Source organism: Ammodytes marinus (assembly GCF_949987685.1).
Source record: "Ammodytes marinus genome assembly, chromosome: 15".
In the NCBI taxonomy this organism is placed as follows: Eukaryota; Metazoa; Chordata; class Actinopteri; order Uranoscopiformes; family Ammodytidae; genus Ammodytes; species Ammodytes marinus.
The window spans coordinates 5,112,316-5,130,762 of record NC_137219.1 but is presented as its reverse complement, the minus strand read 5'-3'; the positions used below and the strand labels follow the sequence as shown (position 1 = coordinate 5,130,762).

Below are 18,447 nucleotides of genomic sequence, written 5' to 3'. Positions count from 1 at the left end.
ATTAGCAGTCTAAACAAGTGTTAATCACACAATTTGTTACAAATGTAGTTATGAGGAAATATGAGCATGCATGCGTTGTCTAAATTCAAATGAAAGTGACAAGCAACACAATGTCCCCTAGAGGTCTAATCATTTCCAACTGAGCTGCCAAAATATTACGACTGGTGTGTTGTCGGTTCATGATGCCTTTGACTCTGAATATATTGCTGCTCTATTATCGTTGTATTATAGCAAATTTTAGTCGTTGCCTGGCAAGTCCCCAAAAAAGAAATAAAACTACATTTATTTTCATGACGGTTATTCTAAAGGTTGCATCAATGTTTCAGGTCAGTACTCATTGTATTATTCTGTTCAGTTATGAACACATTTAATGTGCACAGCTGCCAAAAATACAGTCACCATCAACTACATTCATTAAAGTGTACATGCCCAGTTGCACATGTTAGGTATGAAGGGTTAGAGGAGAGGTTTGTGTTGGTGTTACCTGGTGCTACAGGAGACTGTGGCGATGACGTTGGTTTGGGCATCGGTGCCGAGGAGAAGGGGTCCTCTGGAGGGCCGCTGAAGGCAGAGGTGATCTGAGTGCACAGAGAACTGATGCTGTCGTTTTCTCCTTCCACCTCTGGGACTAGAGGGGGGACGCAAGAGAAAATGGGACAGAAGTTCATATAAAAAGGAGTTTACTGTGTTAGAAGAGAGGACAGAATTCATATCTGGGAATGTACTCAGAGGTGTGCCGATGGATTGGGGCAAAAGCCTTATTTTCCCTTGATCGGACTTCTCTACCAAATAATAAGCTTGTGTCACCACATGAAAATACACTATCTGTATCATGCAGTGTTAAGATAGGCTACTGCTAATGCAAACAGAACACTTTCTACAGCTCCCACTTCAGTTGAAGAAACATTTAACTGAACAAACGTAAGTTGACTTTATTGGTATCGGCAGGTTGTCGGGAAAATTACAATTGGTGCACCCTTATATGTGTGTTTTTCTGATCCAAGTCTCACCCGAGTTCTTGATGGGGAAGTCTGACTTGCGCTGCATGGTAGAGGGCAGCTCGTTCATGCGCAGTGACAGCGCCCGTTTGAAGGGAGAAGTCTTCTGGCTGAGGACGGGGAAGCCTCTGAAGGAGCCCTGTCTGGCCATGATGTCAACGGGGGCGTGTCTGCGGGGGATGACCTGGGGTCCCAGTGAGCCAACGGAGAGAGGAGGGGAGGACGAGGGGGAGGGGGAGCCGCCCGTCTGCTGGGCCGCGGAGTTTGTCAAACCCGTGGCGGGGTTCCCAGTTATGATCACCTCTGTCTCTGCTGTTGGAGAAGATAAACAAGGAAGAAATTTAGCACTACATATTTAAAAAAAAAATTATACATATACTTTATTTTCCCAAGATTAACTCATAATTTATATTTCCAAGCACATTGAGCAACCTTTCTTGTAAAAAAGGGGCTGTACAAATAAATAATAAATAAAGGTTATTATTATTATTACTAAAAATGATCTGGAAATGCTACTATAAATCAAGAAACCATTTTAAACTAGTGTAGAGTTTAGGCTGGGGGAATAACACAACTGACCATTTTTAGCTTCCTGTAGCTGCCTCATGACTTCCTCCCGCTCTGCCGCCTCTGTTGCCGTAGTAACCCGAAACGAGCCCTCCCGGGTGAAGGTGGTTCTGTTGGCGTCGAAGGTTGCCGTGACGCCACACTCCTTCTCCCGTTTCTGTTTCCTCTCCAGACAGGCGGCGAACGCACAGCCCACTGCGTGACTGAGACGCTCGCCCTGCAAGAGACAATCACAGCTATGTAAGACTACTTAACCAAAGTATCAGAGTTAATATAATGGTCTTATGTACACAAAGCTTATAGCATAGCAATGATGTACAGGAATTAATATTTTCCCATTATTATGAATAGGGTCTAAAAATTATCAGCATGTAATAAAAAAAAAAAACATTACAACCATGGTCTAAAAACATTATAGCCATTGTATTAAAAAAACCTAATGTAATCTACATTATTTCAATTTAAGCGTCTTTGAGTGACCTCCAAAAAAGCGCTATATAAATCTTATCAATTATTAATTACACAGTACATATATTCACATGCTTTTAAAGGCAAATCAAAATAATTTAATTAAAATGTTTGAGCCTTTGAACATGCACTCCACAGTTCCATTTAATAATGTTCGATATAAATTAAGATAAATATCAATCAACAACATAGTATAGTTGTACCAGAATGAGTTCTTACTGAGTCTTTGATGGCCATAAAACAATGGCAGATCCATCGTCGCGTGGTGCCGTCTCTGCAGATATAAGAGAACGCCCTCTCAAAGTTACGGTCGGGAGCGCAGAACGACACCTTCTCTATTGTCTGGTCCAGAATCAGGTCCTGAAAAAAAAACATATTTATCAAATGTGAGCACATATGTGAGAAAACTATGAAAAAGGTGTGTAGGAGCTCTGACAAAATAAATGAAGGTTATGTGATTTGATGTAGTACCAGTGATTTCCAGCAGGGGTCAATGTAAGCTTAACTGTTTACTTAGTTCATCTCTCACTACTACTATACTATGCTCTCGCCCTGCAGGTGCACCGAGTACACACTTCCCAAGAGCCTTTTTTAGGTCACTAGACCTGAGATATAGTTTTCCTATCATTACTAAATGCTGGAGCTCAGCAGCTTCCCCCATGTGTACTATGTGGGAGCCCTTTCCTTTTGATGAGTGTTTCCGAGCCTGTAATATAGAACTGAAGGGACTTATTACCTTTGTTTTGTCGTCTACAACGCGAAGACCATCTGCCGACACCCACAACACAGCTCGCACGGCTTTCTTCCCGGCCTGCAAACAAAAAAGACAACAGGGAAAGGTACGAGTAAGAAAAAAGGTAACATTTCTTTCTTCGGTCGTTCCAAGCCCCATTAAATGACTGCCCTTTGTACCATTCCTTTGGTACCTAGCCATAGAAAAACAAAACTCAGTCAACACACTTACAAAGCACACCTGTAAACAAAGAGAAAGCACCAGGTAAGAGACAAAAGAGAAGACACAGGTTGGGAGTTGAACCCAATTTTAATATAAGAAGGTTTGGAGACGTTTTTTTGTGCACTGATGCAGTTGACAGTGGTGGTGGTGGCCTCCGTTAGTTAGAGTAACAATAAGATAAGTGTGTGTGTGCACGAGAGGGAAACGTTCATTCACACAAAACTGTTCATTGTTCCATTCTGGGTTGATGGAAGTAAAATCTGAAGGGAGAGAAGGCACTCCTGTTAATACAAAAAAAGAAAAAAAAACACACACAAAAACACAAAAAAAGTGCCCCGCCCTAGTCTAAACCACCCCACCTGCCCAAAGACACATGCATCATTGTGTTGCCTCCTTTCAGACACAAATCCTACCCCCCCACCCCACCCCCTTGTGTATGAGTGTGTGTGTGTGTGTGTGTGTGTGTGTGTGTTTCTTCCAGCCTGCAGCAGTGATCAAAGGGTGAAGTGTTATGTGAGAGGAGAAGAAAGAAAAAATAATATTTCTCATAATCAAGAAGAGATACAGTCAGACACACACAAATCAAATAACTTACTTTTGCAAAGAATCCTTTGAAGAATTTCCTGTCCTGGAAGTGGATGTGGTAAAAAGGGAGGGTGGGTGAGAGGGGGGGGTGGAGGACACGGGGGGAGGCACAAGGTATGACAATGTTACCTAGGGAAGGCTAAAAACTGTTCCGGCGCCCGCAGAAAAAGAGATTTGATTTGTCTTTTCGTTTTGTTTTTTTGTGGAGTTGAAGCTGGGTTATGAGTGAGTGAGTGAGGCAATGAATCAGGTAGCTCCGTTTAAAAAGGTGGAGTCAGTGATTCTGGAGAATGCTTGTTGTGAAATGTTTTTGTCCAAGTGAGTGAATATCTCCTCCTCCGTCTGCAACATGTCCGTACTGTGTGTGTGCTGAAATAAAATCCAGTGTCAACACACAGCCTAGGCTCTGTAAATAGACATTTTACTAGCTACAGTGGCCCCCCCTTTGTTTACCTACAGTTTCCAGAGCCAAAGCTGTCTGTTTTTAACACTGGATTTCTTTTCAGCGTGCACACTGAGTACTAACAGGTAGATGATCGTGAGGAGATATTCACTGATTTTAGAACACAACAAGCCATCTCCAGAATCACTGACTGCACCTTTAAATTCACACTGATGGAAGTTTGGATGTGATGGTGATGCTGTGCTTGTTATTGCCTTCATGGCGTTAGTACTACCACACAGTAAAAGCCAGTGAACCATAGTGCTGTTCCCTTGATTTAACCACCAACTCTACATGACCACAACAGCTGAGGCAGCAAAACCCCAAAGCTGCCTGGACAGAGGAGATAAAGATGGCAGACTCTCAGGTGTGTGCGGATAATCCCAAATCCTGTTATATTCCCTCTCTCCTCTGATGCCTAAACCCAGACCGGGGCATTGCATGGTTGTTAAGGAGACAGTAACACATTCCCACAGACGGCTGTTTGATCTCTGAGTCATGCCTGGGACTAGTCACCGGTCAGCAAGAGTCAGGGGTCAAGTTTAGGCCGCCACAATCACATAAGAGAAACCCACAACCAGACCCAGCGTATAGACTAAAATGTGTTAGTGAGAGAACACCACAGACATGCAGATGATAGAAAGAGCCTGAATAGCTAAGTATTAGTATTAGTAAGTTATGGTTAGAGGGGGGAGAAAATCTCTATAGAGTTGATGTGACTAGAATGAAAAGGCAGTGTAAGGGGGGTAAGGGGGATTTGGAGGCATTTCTCTGCAACACCACAATAAAAACCTGCTCAAAAAGACAAAAAAAAAGTATAACACAAACAAAAAGGGTAACACAATATGCAAGCATTGAATGTGTGAACTGGGAGGAATTCTTACAGTAGTGAGAGAGAGAGGAGGGGTTGTGTGTGTGTGTGTGTGTGTGGGCAGAAGAGATAGCATAGTTTTGAAAGATCAAGGCCAACAAGACAAACATGAAACAATGCAGGAAACTTACTTTGCAGCCAAGAAACCTCAATTCTTTTTTTGATAAATGAAAAACTCTAAAACTTTTTAACAGACAAACGCAAATCCAAAGCCAACACCTTTTAGAGCATCAACTAGCAGTTGTTTTTTGGTCATTTCTGCCCCAGAGAAACAACATTAACCACCAGCAGAATGTGCAACAACAACTGCTAACACCTCTTGTGCAACTTTTGTCACAGGCCGACTTTATGCAACAACGCACACCTTACATTTGCGACAACTTTATCTACTGCAATAGAGCGTGCTTTATAGTTGAGAGTAGAACACAGGCTTAACACAAACGGTTGTACAGGGGAAAAAAAACAAGTGTTTATTTATGTCACTTCTTGGGTTAAGTTCAGGACATAAAGTTCAGGTTGAGTAAGGATTTTTTAATATGTAGTTTTCCAACATTTGGAATTTACTCAGTAAGTATTTCTTGTGAGGTCTGAAAGGCAGCTTTTCATAGCATGTGACACCAGAATTATTAATAGAAAGCAGCGGCTAATACACACATAGTCGGTCAATGACGTACCCTCGGGCTACTGGGTGTCAATGAAACGATTACAATTGAAATTCTTTGGGCATGTCAGCATCTCCTGGTAAAGGGTGCGGCCCCCACCCCAGTCTGAATCTACACAGAGGAAACCCTCCAGGTCACTGTGAGCTCCTTAGTTCAACAGAGTGAAAACATTCCCAGTGCCTGAACAAAGAATAGAATACACCTCAAACCCCGGGCCCTCCACCAACAGAAGCAGGAAGTGATGTCATGATGACAGCACAAAAAGGGCAGTTTGGAGGTTGATGCTGCCCTGTGCCGCAGTGCAGCCTCCTACTCTATACTCCCGCCTTAGTCACGGGTCACAGAGCTGTTAGAAAACTCTCATTACCGACGCAACACACACACACACCCTAACACACACACACGTCAATTACAGCTAGACCACCAACACGCACCCTCCGGCATAGGGCAAATCCAGGGGAAGGTAGACACACACATAAACATACATTTCCTTCTCATTCATCAAGAAATATCAGCTAACGTGTACAAATACACATATTCTTCTAACGGACATCACTGCTGCCAGAAAAAGATGCTAGCTTTACGTTAGTAACCCTAAAAAACAGTAACAAATGTTTGTTTTGTATTGTCTTGTCATTGTCCTGCTGTCTTTTGTGGTTGCTGTATATCTAATTTTCAGGAAACATCTCTAACAAGATTTTTGAGTGCATTGAGTGTTTCTGACTAATTCAGTTATTAGTTGTCCTGGAAATATAGTTTAGTGCTGAGTGATATGAACTCTCACTCCCTCCTTCACTGGTAGGAAGTGTATTTGTTGCCTGGTAACAGTTATAGCATTATAAAGAGTCAGTGATTTTGAAATGTCTCATTTTATATCTGAAAAAAGGTTATCTAGTCTGGACCGTCTAGCTTTGACAGGGCCTGGTGAACTGTTTACAGAGACCTCAAATGGCAGTGGGGGTGATGAACGTCTGATTCAAATCATCACTCCAGATGTCCCCGAGGCTAATCTCATTTTGTCAGTTTAACTTTAATCTTAAGGTAGCATCATTGTAGACAGAGCGACACAGGATAACAGTTTGACATTCTTAGATATGCAGTGTCTGAGGCTCTGAGCTCCTTTCATCAGAATGAATGGTCGCCATCTTGAAACACAGTATGCACCTTGTTTTCTGGCATCTCCTGTAAGGTGATCCTCCCGTACACACAGGTGAACTGTGAGAATCACCTGGCTACTTAGAAGGAATGTAGCCGAGGCATTTACACCACAAGGATCAACTTACTGCCACTGTCATCTTTTTTTTTTAAGTAGAAGAGGAGCTTTCACATGATGCCAGCCTGACTCGCAAAAGTGAATATCACACTAAATTGATCATCTTTACAGCCATTCCTTTGCTAGATGTTAAATGAGGCCTCTCTCTCTGTGGGGAGTAGACTGAGGAGGAAATAATGTCATTAGGTTGAGTAGGGTCAGATGCTCGCGGGCTACATGAGGCAGAAGCACCCGCCTTCTCCTGTTGAGTTGGGCTCCATTTTGTCCGCCCTGTTTAAATGACTGTAACTCAATAAGACCTCACAGCCCCGGGCTTTGTGTGTGTACACCATGTGACCCCATCAAGCACCAGTGTGCATGTGTGTGTGTGTGTTTATGTGGCTCATAGTGTGTGTGTGTGTGTGTGTGTGTGTGTGTGTGTGTGTGTGCGTGTGCAGTATGTCTTTCAGCTGCGCCTCTGGGTGAACTTCTTCCTTTGCATAAATCATTAGCTGTGAGGCTGATCCGAGCTGTGTTTTGGTTGTGTGTATGTTGTGTGCTCGTGTAACTGTGTGTAAGAAGCTACGATGGGTGTCTTCAAGCGTGTTCTTTTATGTGTGTTTTCTGGCACTTTTTCACACAAGTGACGTACGTACTAATGCTTCTGTATCTATATACTAGAATGTGTCAACACACTGTACGTGATGAAGTGTGAAAAAAACATGCTACAGTATAACACGGTGTGTGTGTGTGCGCGAAAGAGATATGGAGAGCGTCTGTGGGTGTTTTATTATACCGTCCTAACTATTTTACTGCCTGACTTAAATTGTAGTCATAAAACATGAAATTATTCTGAAGCACGTTCTACACTATAATCAAGCTATCAAACCACCAAATGGCTCTCCATAGCTCAAGTTATATCCAACAGCTTGTTGAGTTGAACATGCAAAACCATTACAAGGGCCCTTCACACTGTTTTATGAGGCGAGAATAATGGGTTATTGATAACAAGGAAAAAAAACAAGGTGTGAATTTGCAATGAGTCATTTAAACTGAAACTAAAAGCCAATCGCAGACTTCTCTAAGGTCTGTTGGCACAGAATTCAAATCGTGCTCCTTTCCTGAGAGCCAGACATGACGTGCTAATCCTCGTGGATAGATCATGCACAAACTGTCTCAGGTTTTTGGCCCCCGAATTCTGAGAATCGGCCTCATTTACCCACAGGAGTTTATGACCTGGGTGGGGCCTTTGGCAAACAACTGACAGCATGGAAAAGCAATTGCTCCATGGTCCCCTCCCCTCCCACCCCTCCCCTTGCTCCCCAAACTGGAATTTGTTCTCTTTGCGTGACTCCGGCGGAATCCACTGAAGCAGGAAGTGAAGTGCCGGCTTCCCTTCTCTGGCTGAGACAGTGGACAAGGAGAGAGAGGAGAGACAGAGAGAGACAGAGATACAGAGACAGAGACAGAGACAGAGAGAGAGAGAGAGAGAGAGAGAGAGAGAGAGAGAGAGAGAGAGAGAGAGAGAGAGAGACATTCATAACGGACCCTGACACCCATAGAGGTTGTTTGAGGGTCAGGATGGGTGGAGGCCCCCTCACTGACAAACAATCCACACTCAGGCCTGGATGTATAGAGTAAACCAGGCAGGAATACACAACAGTGAAACTATAAGAAGATATAAAACTGCTTGGTGACAGTTTGAGGAGTACGTGAGAGTAATAAAATTAGGAGGATGTTTTTTTTTTCTTTCATTAAGCTCTTCAAGAATAAAGTCGAAAATGGCGAAAATAAAATAGATATACAATTTTGGGAATAAACTCGACTGGTAAAGTTAAAAAGATGTTGACATATTGAGACTTCCAGATATCAATAACTCATATGTAAAACGTTATAAAACACAAACGATGCATCTTTGCTATTGTCGTAATGTAGACAATGGGCTACAACCTCAATTTTTTGAAGAATCGAGATATCTTCTTAGCTAGACTCATAACACATTGTTCTCTATGTTGAGCAGGCTGAGAGACGAACGCGCTGTCTAACAAGCACAACACAGACGCAGTGCAGTTATTTGTCCAGCTCAGAGGATGTCTTGTTTCAGTATATATATGAGGTTGTAGCAAAGATGCATCTTTTGTGTTTTGCTTATGAGTTATTGATTACGTAAATTTGCATTTGTCAACATCTGTCCAACTCCCGCAGACTTTAACTATTGAGTTTATTCCAACATCGTATTTTGACTATGTTAATGAAATTGTATTTTTTACTTTTATTTCGACATTCCAACTTTATTCTTGACATTTCTCAAAGTGCCTGATTTATAAAAAAAACGTCCTCCTCTCATTTTATTCTCTGTCCCGTGGCCGATATACCCTTCCGTAGAGCTGAGCTGCCACTTCATAAAAGGAAATGTTAGAGCGGGTCAGTAGGATGTCAGTAGTACAGTGAAGGAAACTAATGGAGGAAAAAGATAAGAGACAGATAAAAAGGGAAGAGGGATGTCAGGGGGTTTAGCCGGTTTAGAGGCCTTGTCCCTGGAAGAACAGAGAGAGGGGGATGAGGGGGGGGGGGGAGGTTTACTAGAGAAACCTACCGTCTTCAGCCTCTTCACTGCGTCCTCACAGATGTGCATTCCTCGGGACTCCTCCACCTCCACATGTCCCAGGTACTGTAGGGGAGAGAGAGGGAGAGAGAGAGAGAGAGAGACAGAGAGAGAGGTAGAAAGAGAGAGAGAGACAGAGAGAGAGATGGAGAAAGATGGAGAGAAAGAGACAGAGATTAAGCAAAGTGACAAATCTTTCCTGTGGCTATCAATATTGAAATCTAACTAAGGTTATAATAATAAAACTCTGGAATGAGATTGCGTATTTAAATTCCGTCCAGACGGTCTAATATCCCCCGGTTGACTTGCGCTGGTGATTTATACGACCAATTAATTATAATTTTGGAGGTCAGTCGCAGTTCAACTACTCCCGAGTTGATCCCACATTTTGTCCCCAGAGAAAATGCACACTTTCCAGGGAAATATAAAATATACAAGTGGGTAAATCTAACTGCAAGTGTGTGTGTGTTTCTTTAAGCCTGGTGATGAGACTAGCTTGATCTTTTTTCTCTCCCACAGATCAGTCTGGACTTTCTCAAATATCCGTAGGGAGGAGACCGGTCAAAAAAAGACCAATCAGAGCCTGCGTTAATACCTAATGTTCGTCCCTCAGTGGAATGCAGCCCCTGATTGGTTTATCTAGTCATCAATCTAGCCTCCAGTCAGAACAGGCCCTGGCTCATCACAACTAATTTAGGATCAGGCCGGCCGCCAGGTAATGCTGCCAGTGGTACATAAGTGAGTTCCAAAAGTTTCCAGCGATTGTGTCATCTTTTTGGCATGAATCGTAAATGATTGTGCAACATGGTAAGTCCCAACAACATGGTACTACCAGGCCTCCCATAGTAAATTATGACAGGGGCATGAAAAATAGACTCTGCCTCTACTCACACCTGTATAGGCCTTAAGATCACCGTTATGATCCTCACAAATAGTTTTCCTTTAAACTACAAATGTTTTGATATCATAAGATTTCTTCCCATCGCCAAGCACCTTAGGTAGAGTAAGTAAAGTAGTGTATGAATCAGCTGAACTGCCCCCACTAAAGTCCAAAGAAAAATCTTAAGTATATGATATTAAACTTCAAGGATAAATAAGATTGAGATGCTCTTTCAACATAATTATCCAATGAATACAACTCTTGTGTTTGTCATCTAGTAACTAATTAATCAAGACAAGAGACAAGCATCAGGATCCTTCTCAGCTCAGGAACCTCTAGTCAATCATTCATCACGTCGTCCGCTCCGATTACCAACTCATTTCCTTGAGGGAAGCCTGAGCTCCGACAATGTAACAACCTGTATCAGGATTCAGGAATGACTTGGGAATCCTACGTGAGCGGTTTCAACTGCAACTGAATGAACGGAAAAGCTCCTTAAGCCCATGACCCCCCCCACCCCCTCTCCCTCACTAAGTCCTGAAGCAGCATCACACCCTGCTGTGTGGCGCTCCACAGTCACAACCCTCGACCGCCCGCGAGGCCATTGTGTGTGCCGGGCCGGAGAGGAAGTCCTTACCCTTTCCTTAAAGACACAGAGTGACGCTGACCCACCATTAGACACAGACACACACACACACTCTGGTCCGGCTATTTCCAGAGTGTGACGCAATAGCCGTGAGTCACACTGTCGGCGTATTAAGATACACATGTGCACACACAATAAATCATATTTGAGATGCAATAGGTCGTGTAAATGGGCATATATGATATCGTCTAAACTCGATCGCAGGCCCGTATCATAATAAAAACAGATTTACACCCGTCACACGTATAAAAACACACAGAGATGGTCACTCAAACGCTTGTATGCTTAGGCCAATACTTATGCAAGCAGGCAGCTGTGTGTGTGTGTGTGTAGTGAGGACAATGACAAAGGCAGCGTCTTAAATAAGAGGATCAACCCGGAGTCAAGGCCTAGGTGGGATGAGTAAACGTAGAGGAGGCTTCGAGTGTCACAACAGATCCCTCATAGTAGCATTTTACTCTATCCGTTTATTATTAAGAAGCTGGCAGTGGCAACGTGTGGGCTGAGATATTTACATTTGAACATATGAGCTTAACCCAAGCACCCTTTAAAAAACACGAACTTAATATTTCCTGAACAGCATTCTGTTGTACATGTGTAGGCTGATTTGGTTCTGAATTATAGGTCTGTTTTATGGGCCCACTCCAGGATTAGTTCCACTTGGCACTTAATCCTACAGTGGGCTAGGATTAGATGCAGTGTGTATATCATGGTATTTATCTTATCGTGCCGTTACTGCCACTGCACTGTTTGCGTTCTGTGAGGAAAGACATTATAGGAGATGATGTATTTATGATGACCTGTCTCCTGGGGTTGATGTTATGAGCTATAAAGGGCCAAGTAGAGGTCTTAAGTATATAGTTAGCTATCTGGGATGGCTCCAATGCTCATGACAAGGACGACAAGTGTCAAAGATAAAAGCCAGACAATATAAAAATGAATAAGTCCTGTATTGCTAGAAATATTCATGTTTTAACTTGAAGGAATGCTTAACAATTCAGGAAATGTGCTTAATTGTTTTGTTGTAGACACACGACAGTAAGATTACATAGAGAATCTGGTCAGAAGTCTGTCCATTGATTATGTAGCTGGCACCAAGGTAAACAAATGTGGCTACATACCGCACACAATTCAATTTTGAGCTATGAAGGCTCAAAATTCAATTATAACCTGCAAGTCCCTCATGACTCAAGTGTACGGTATGTAGCCGCATACATGGTATTTTTTTTTCTTGATGTCTTAGAAGCCAACAAGCACCTTTTCACTGCATTGAGAACAGAGTTTTTTCTTTCTATTCTGTACATGTAGCTGCAACCATCAGCCAGCTAACTTGGAACCAAAGGTAACAAAACGCCAACCAGCACCTCGGCTCAGAAGTTCTGCCAAGGTGTCATTTCAAATTCACACACTGTAGTGTAGTATCACGTATCAAACCTGATTGGGATCAGAAAAAGAGTTGGCATTGTTTGTGTAAATGCTCTGGATGTAATCCAAATGGCTTCCAGGAATTAACTCAGGGTATTGGCCACAAATCAGTTTCAGTGGAAAAATTGTGCCAGATTCAATAAAAAAAGTCCATGCTTTGTGCGCTGCCTTACAAGCACAGTCTTTCCAACGTGTGTGTGTGTGTGTGTGTGTGTGTGTGTGTGTGTGTGTGTGTACACATATATAACAACAGAAAGCAAGCCCACATAAAAATACACACATTCATTTCCATACAAATAAGTCGACATGGTTTAAGGCGTACCGAGGAGACGTGAACAGGTTTCCCTCATATTCTAGTTAGTAAGCAACACACATGAGCAATTTAATCAAATCTCAGCCTTCAGCAGTCTCATAAGGCTGACATTTCCACACAGAAGAGCTAGCCGATACATTTGTCTGCCTTTGACAATCACCTTGAATCATGAATAACTGTCTGTCACTGCAATTTCAGCTTGAAAACAACACGCACAAGCATAAATGAACACGCACAGGAACACTAATGCTGCTTAATACGACACAGTATTAGACTGGTTCTACTGACATCGTTTTGATCGATAGCTTCATGTCATATCAGGCGTCTACAAACAGTTACATTCTACTCGATCACAAAAACATGGAAGACTATTCAACATTAATTTGAATGTATGTGTAGAAGTCATGGTTAATGTCTGAAAAAAACACAAGTTTGGTCACAGATTGTTAGCGTTGCTATGGAGGAAGTATGGACTAGTAAGGACTATGTTTTGTACTGTAAGCAATAAAAGCATTTCTAAATCAGTAGAACCAAATTTAAACCAAGACTTTGCGTCAATTAATGAATCAATTTAGTTAGTAGCTTTGTATCTTTCCTTCAGACCACTTTGTAACACACACACACACACACACACACACACACACACACACACACCCCACTAGGCTCCTCTGAGAGGTACCTCAGGCGGGAGACAGGGAGCAGAGGGGGGAGGAGGGATACAGAGCAGAGCAGTAGCATGGTAGGTTGCACCGACACCATGAAAGCCAGTGCAAAGGGTGCAGGCAGGAGTGTGTGCGGTTGCAGAAGTACGAAGAGGACAGAAAGCATGATAATGAGTGAGACACTAATTGACATTTTGCCCACAGAGGCTTGTCTGTAGTTCATTTGACCGTTTTTTTCTATGTCAAAGATTTTTATAGCAGAAGTCACCTGAGTTCGAATTTTGGCAAGGTATGCTCATAGCTACAAAGCCTGTTTGCCTGTTTTTGCCTTGTTGTTTTGCTATTTTGTGTAGGCAGACTATTTTAAGAACATTTAAAAATACATGTAGTGCTTTAATGACAACTCTTCAACTTGAAAAGACAATTTGTAAAGTATTTTTTAAACACAAAGACAAACAAAATTTAAAAAAGAAATGTGAGAAGACACCTTTAACAGAAGTGTGAACAAATGGTGGCGTAGTGCTGATCAACAAACTTAGCTTTGAGTCAAGAGAACGGAGACAATTTATGGCGAGCAGGTTGGGGAGGGAAGGTGTGTGTGAGAGAAGAGGAGATTTCAAAGCTAGGGCATTTCACACACACACCCACACACACCCCCCCCCCCCCCCCACACACTGTCTGACATGTGCGCACAAAATGATTTGAAGCCATGTCACGACACACAAGCACACCTGTTCCACGTCAAGCCCCTATCTGTCCAACTAATGAACTGACTTCTAAAGGCCGCCTCAAAAGCCCTGATAACCTAACATCCCTTACTTTACTTTCCCACCACTGTCAAGTCCACCTCCCTCCACTTACTGTGTTTCTCAATTCCTGTTTCTCGCTGGAGAAAAACAAAAACACACAGGTGACGTCAAACCATAACCTGCACACTACAGGCTGGTAGCAAGTTGCAGGTTAGCCCAAGTCAGTCTTAGGCTAGCTATGTCCAACCTTGTGACAAATATTTACAGTGGTCATAATCATTTAAAACAACTGAAACATTTCATCTTTCATTCATTAATATGAAAAAGTTACACACTATAGCTTTAACGTTGCACTTTACATCCAGCCTAGTCTTACGCCTTGTGGTACAGCCATGCTGGTGCAACCGGCCCGAGGTAACATTCAATGCAAATCAATTGACCAACCGCAAAATTCATATATTGTGAGAAAAACTTTCTCTTTTCCTGACTGAGGTTTTCAGTTCCCCTTTATTCCTAGTGAAGCGAGTACTTGGGCCAATGCGATGAGAGGAAGTGTTCCGGAGCACTTCTGTTTAGCTAAAGTGGAAGGTTTTGTTGCCATAATACAGCGTGTGGCCATTCGTGAAAGGCTGCAGATATACGCAGTATGGAGAGAGATATTGCACTGACTACTAACTCATATCTCTCTCACTGCCCCCATTGTTGTCTGAGAAAACATAATTCTGTATTTTGTTTATCTGTCTTGAGGATTCCATCGGTTACTTTTGGAGGCCAGAAAATCAATTTCTCACGAGCATCCCACGGCTTTGGGAAAAGGCTCTAGCAAGATAATCTCGCAACCTAGATAAAAGATGTGCTCAGTCTCTGAATACTTCTGATTAATCACAAGCAGTGTCCTTGGGGAGTCGCAGCAAGAGTGAGAGTTTCTCAGAGGAACGAGTGCTGCGCCACAAGAAAGTCACCACTGCAGTGTGTGCGTGTGTGTGTGTGTGTGAGTGCTGTGTGTTTGTGTTTAATTTTTTTGCATGCAGGTGTGTGTGTGTGTGTGTGTGTGTGTGTGTGTGTGTGCGCGCGTGTGAGAGAGTGTGAGTGAGTGTGTTGTGTGTTTGTACCTGTTTTTTCTTTTGCACGAAGGTGTGTGTGTGTGGGTGCTTGCGTGACTGTGTGCATGTCTGCGTGTGTGTGTGTGTCATTTCACCTTGACGGCGAAGCTACATTTTCCGCTGCGGACCGCCTCCTCGTCTGTCTGCCACTGGTGCGGCCGGCTGGACTCCGGCACGTAGACGTCTTTCTTCCGGCGAAAACTCTGCCGTAGCTTATTCATCGCTGAGCGCCCTGTGAGAGATGACAGACACTTCATTAATCCCTGGGTGAGGACTGGGGCTGTCAGCAAGTAGCAGCAAAGCAAAAAAAATTACATATGAAAAAAATTCCAGCACTGGCTTGAAAGTTGGATGATTGAACACAACAAGTCAACCGTTGAGAAGGTTACAGCAGAACATGTTAAGAAATGGGTAAAGTTTGTAAGTCTGGGAAAGGTAGTAATAATTCAGGCGCAGTCAATAAATGATGTCATTAGAGATATTCGTCAACTCCTTCATGTGTTTGATAAAGATGAGAGGCTGGAGATTCTGCAGCACTACAAAGCTGCAGTATACGAACACTTTAACATTTTTCCTTTTGATCAAATTCTAATTGATTAATAAAAAACAACGAAGACATGAGAAGGACCAACAATCCCCCACCACCTCTCCAACCGACAGAACGTGCAGACACATAATACATTATAGAAAATGTTATTACACTTTCTGAACCATCAACTAAAACATTCAAGTTCTTTGGTTTTTGCCCTGTGTGATCTTGCAACTGACTGTTCCATGTTGAGAAAGTTCTAAAATAGAAAGTAGCTTAACTGTCGTCTCCGGAGAGAGACCGCGGACACTTTCATGTGTGTCTGTAAACGCATCAAACACTGAGACCGGAGCACAACACAGGAACCTGTTGTCTGTGTGTGTGTGACTCAGGGAGAAACAAAAGAGTCGGAGCCTCCGTCATGATATGAGTCAAAGTGGCCCCAATGAAAAGAGAAGAGAGAGGACAAGGAGCTCAGTCAGCTGCTCCTAATGAAAGAATCTCTACAGGCCAATTATACAATTTTGTGACGTCTTTAATAATTTATTCTTTGCGTTTAGGCTTCTGCACTGAAATAAACTAATGTACAACTCCATACAGTTCATTCAGAGGGCATGGTATATACACTCTGTAATCTACATGAAAATTCTGCCACACACAAAACATAATGGTGGAGTCAGCGATTCTGGAGCTTAGTAGCTTAATGTAAACATCCCTTTGACGGCTACCATAAAATCCAGTGTAAAATACACAGCCCAGGCTCTGTAAACGGCTATGTCGCTAGCTACGGCGGGCCCCCTTTGTTTACATACTAGTCTACAGAACCTAGTCGGTGTATTAACACCAGATTTCTTTTCAGCACACACAGATATTCAGTGATTTTGACAGTCTCCAGAATCCCTGACTGCACCTTTAATTATTAGAACTTTGACTTTATCTCCATTGCTCTGCTCATAAGTGATGAATAACACTATAAACAAACACCACAGTGACTGCAGTGATGTATGAACATGACAACACAGCTAAAAAGGTCAACATTGATTCAACAAACAAGCGATTTATGGTCATACAGGTTGGAAAACAAATGAGTAAAGGCAGTTAACTTAACACCACCCACCACAGTTTCCAACCCCACTTCCTGTTGCACCTTTGAACTACGATACTTGTTGGCTTTCCTGACTACTAGCAACATCATGGGTGCACTTACTTTAGGTTTATCCTCCAAAGAAGCAGTAGCTATTCTAATCAGGCAAAACGTTTCTTATTTAGCACTTGTATTGATTGTCTACTAACACCATTTTTTGCCCTATAAAGACTTTAGTGATCTTGCTGTGTTCTGAGATGTAACCAGTTATTTTGAAAAGTACAATGTAACTATATTTCAATAGAATTCATGGCTGGGCTGGAGCTATACAATTGTAACGCAAGTTATTATTATGAAGTTTGATTTTCTTTGAAGGTGTGTTCTTATTGTTTGGTTTCAAGTCTAGGTCTCACATTAGGGGCAAAAACACTGGGAAATCTCAAAAAAATCTTTGATTTTAGCACAATTAATTAGGCTAAAATCAAGACTTTAAACGGTGCTGGTTCTTGGCTTTGAGAGGAGATTAGGTGGTGCAAAAAAAAAAAAAAAAAAAAGCAGAGACCCAATTAAAAATTGCTGATCCAAATTAGAAATGAAGGATGCATCCATCATCCAAAGCCCGGTTCACGTCTCCCCCTTTGCAACTCATAATTTATAAGGACCAGAAGTCATCCAGCCGTGCACTCCTAACATTGAACACGTGAGCAGGGCACAGCGTACCTCTTCACTAACAAGTTGCTCCCATTAACTTCTGAGCTGATGAGGATCTGATGGGATTAAAGCTTTTTAAATCCAGCAGGACTGACTGTCCCCCACACAGACAGACAGACAGACAGACACCAATGAAGAAGCAGCAACGTTCGCTCACACACAAGCGTACAGATAACACACACACAAGCACACATCAACACAGCAGCATTCACTCACACACAAGGGTACAGCTACACACACAACACACAGTCACACAACTGGGATGTGTGTTTGCATAGTGAAACCTGTCCTATGAGCCGGTCCTGACTGGTGGTTGAAATGTGTTTGAGGTGAGGCGCTCTTATCTGTCGCTGCCAGGCTCCTGCTCTGTGGGCACCACACTATGAATCTTTCAGGCCTGACCAGCAGGCCACCGAAAAACACACACACACACACACACACACACACACACACACACACACACACACACACACACACACACACACACACACACACACACACACACACACACACACACACACACACACACACACACACACACACACACACACACACACACACACACACACACACACACACACACACACACACACACACACACACACACACACACTTACTTAACTTCTTACTGTCACTATAGGGGGCGGCAACTGCAGTGGGACAAACTCAGAAAAAACATCTCAAGAGCCTGAAACTGTCCCGTTCACTGCGGTAGAATACTCCTGCACTTTAAATTGCATGAGAGCACCTAGAAAAAAACACAAGACGAAGCTCAACCTACTGCCTAGGCTATATTTAAAGACAACTGCACTTTAAGAAATGAGTAAAATCATCTAAATTGTGGCTAGTGAGTTGGCTTAAGGGGAAGTCTGGTCAACCTTGCAAGCCACTTATCAATATTCAAGTAGAGTTTGTCTATAGTTGGTGGATTTTTGTCTCC

The 18,447-nt window shown here is 42.6% G+C and overlaps 1 protein-coding gene across 3 annotated transcripts in view; it reads right to left on the bottom strand.

Annotated features, from left to right (window-relative positions):
• The window catches only part of numb (NUMB endocytic adaptor protein), a 46,660-nt gene that overhangs the window by 3,102 nt on the left and 25,111 nt on the right, over positions 1–18,447 (bottom strand). For 2 of the 3 annotated variants that reach the window (XM_080042968.1, XM_080042970.1), the window contains exons 2-9: positions 15,279–15,415; positions 9,397–9,471; positions 3,584–3,616; positions 2,770–2,844; positions 2,253–2,393; positions 1,578–1,782; positions 1,011–1,310; positions 485–628 (exon numbers count right to left, since the gene is read on the bottom strand). In XM_080042968.1, coding sequence (XP_079899094.1) covers positions 485–628; positions 1,011–1,310; positions 1,578–1,782; positions 2,253–2,393; positions 2,770–2,844; positions 3,584–3,616; positions 9,397–9,471; positions 15,279–15,404 — 1,099 coding nt within the window. In that variant the 5' untranslated portion in view covers positions 15,405–15,415. The remainder of the gene's footprint in view (positions 1–484; positions 629–1,010; positions 1,311–1,577; positions 1,783–2,252; positions 2,394–2,769; positions 2,845–3,583; positions 3,617–9,396; positions 9,472–15,278; positions 15,416–18,447) is intronic. The other variant, XM_080042969.1, reaches the window with a different exon arrangement.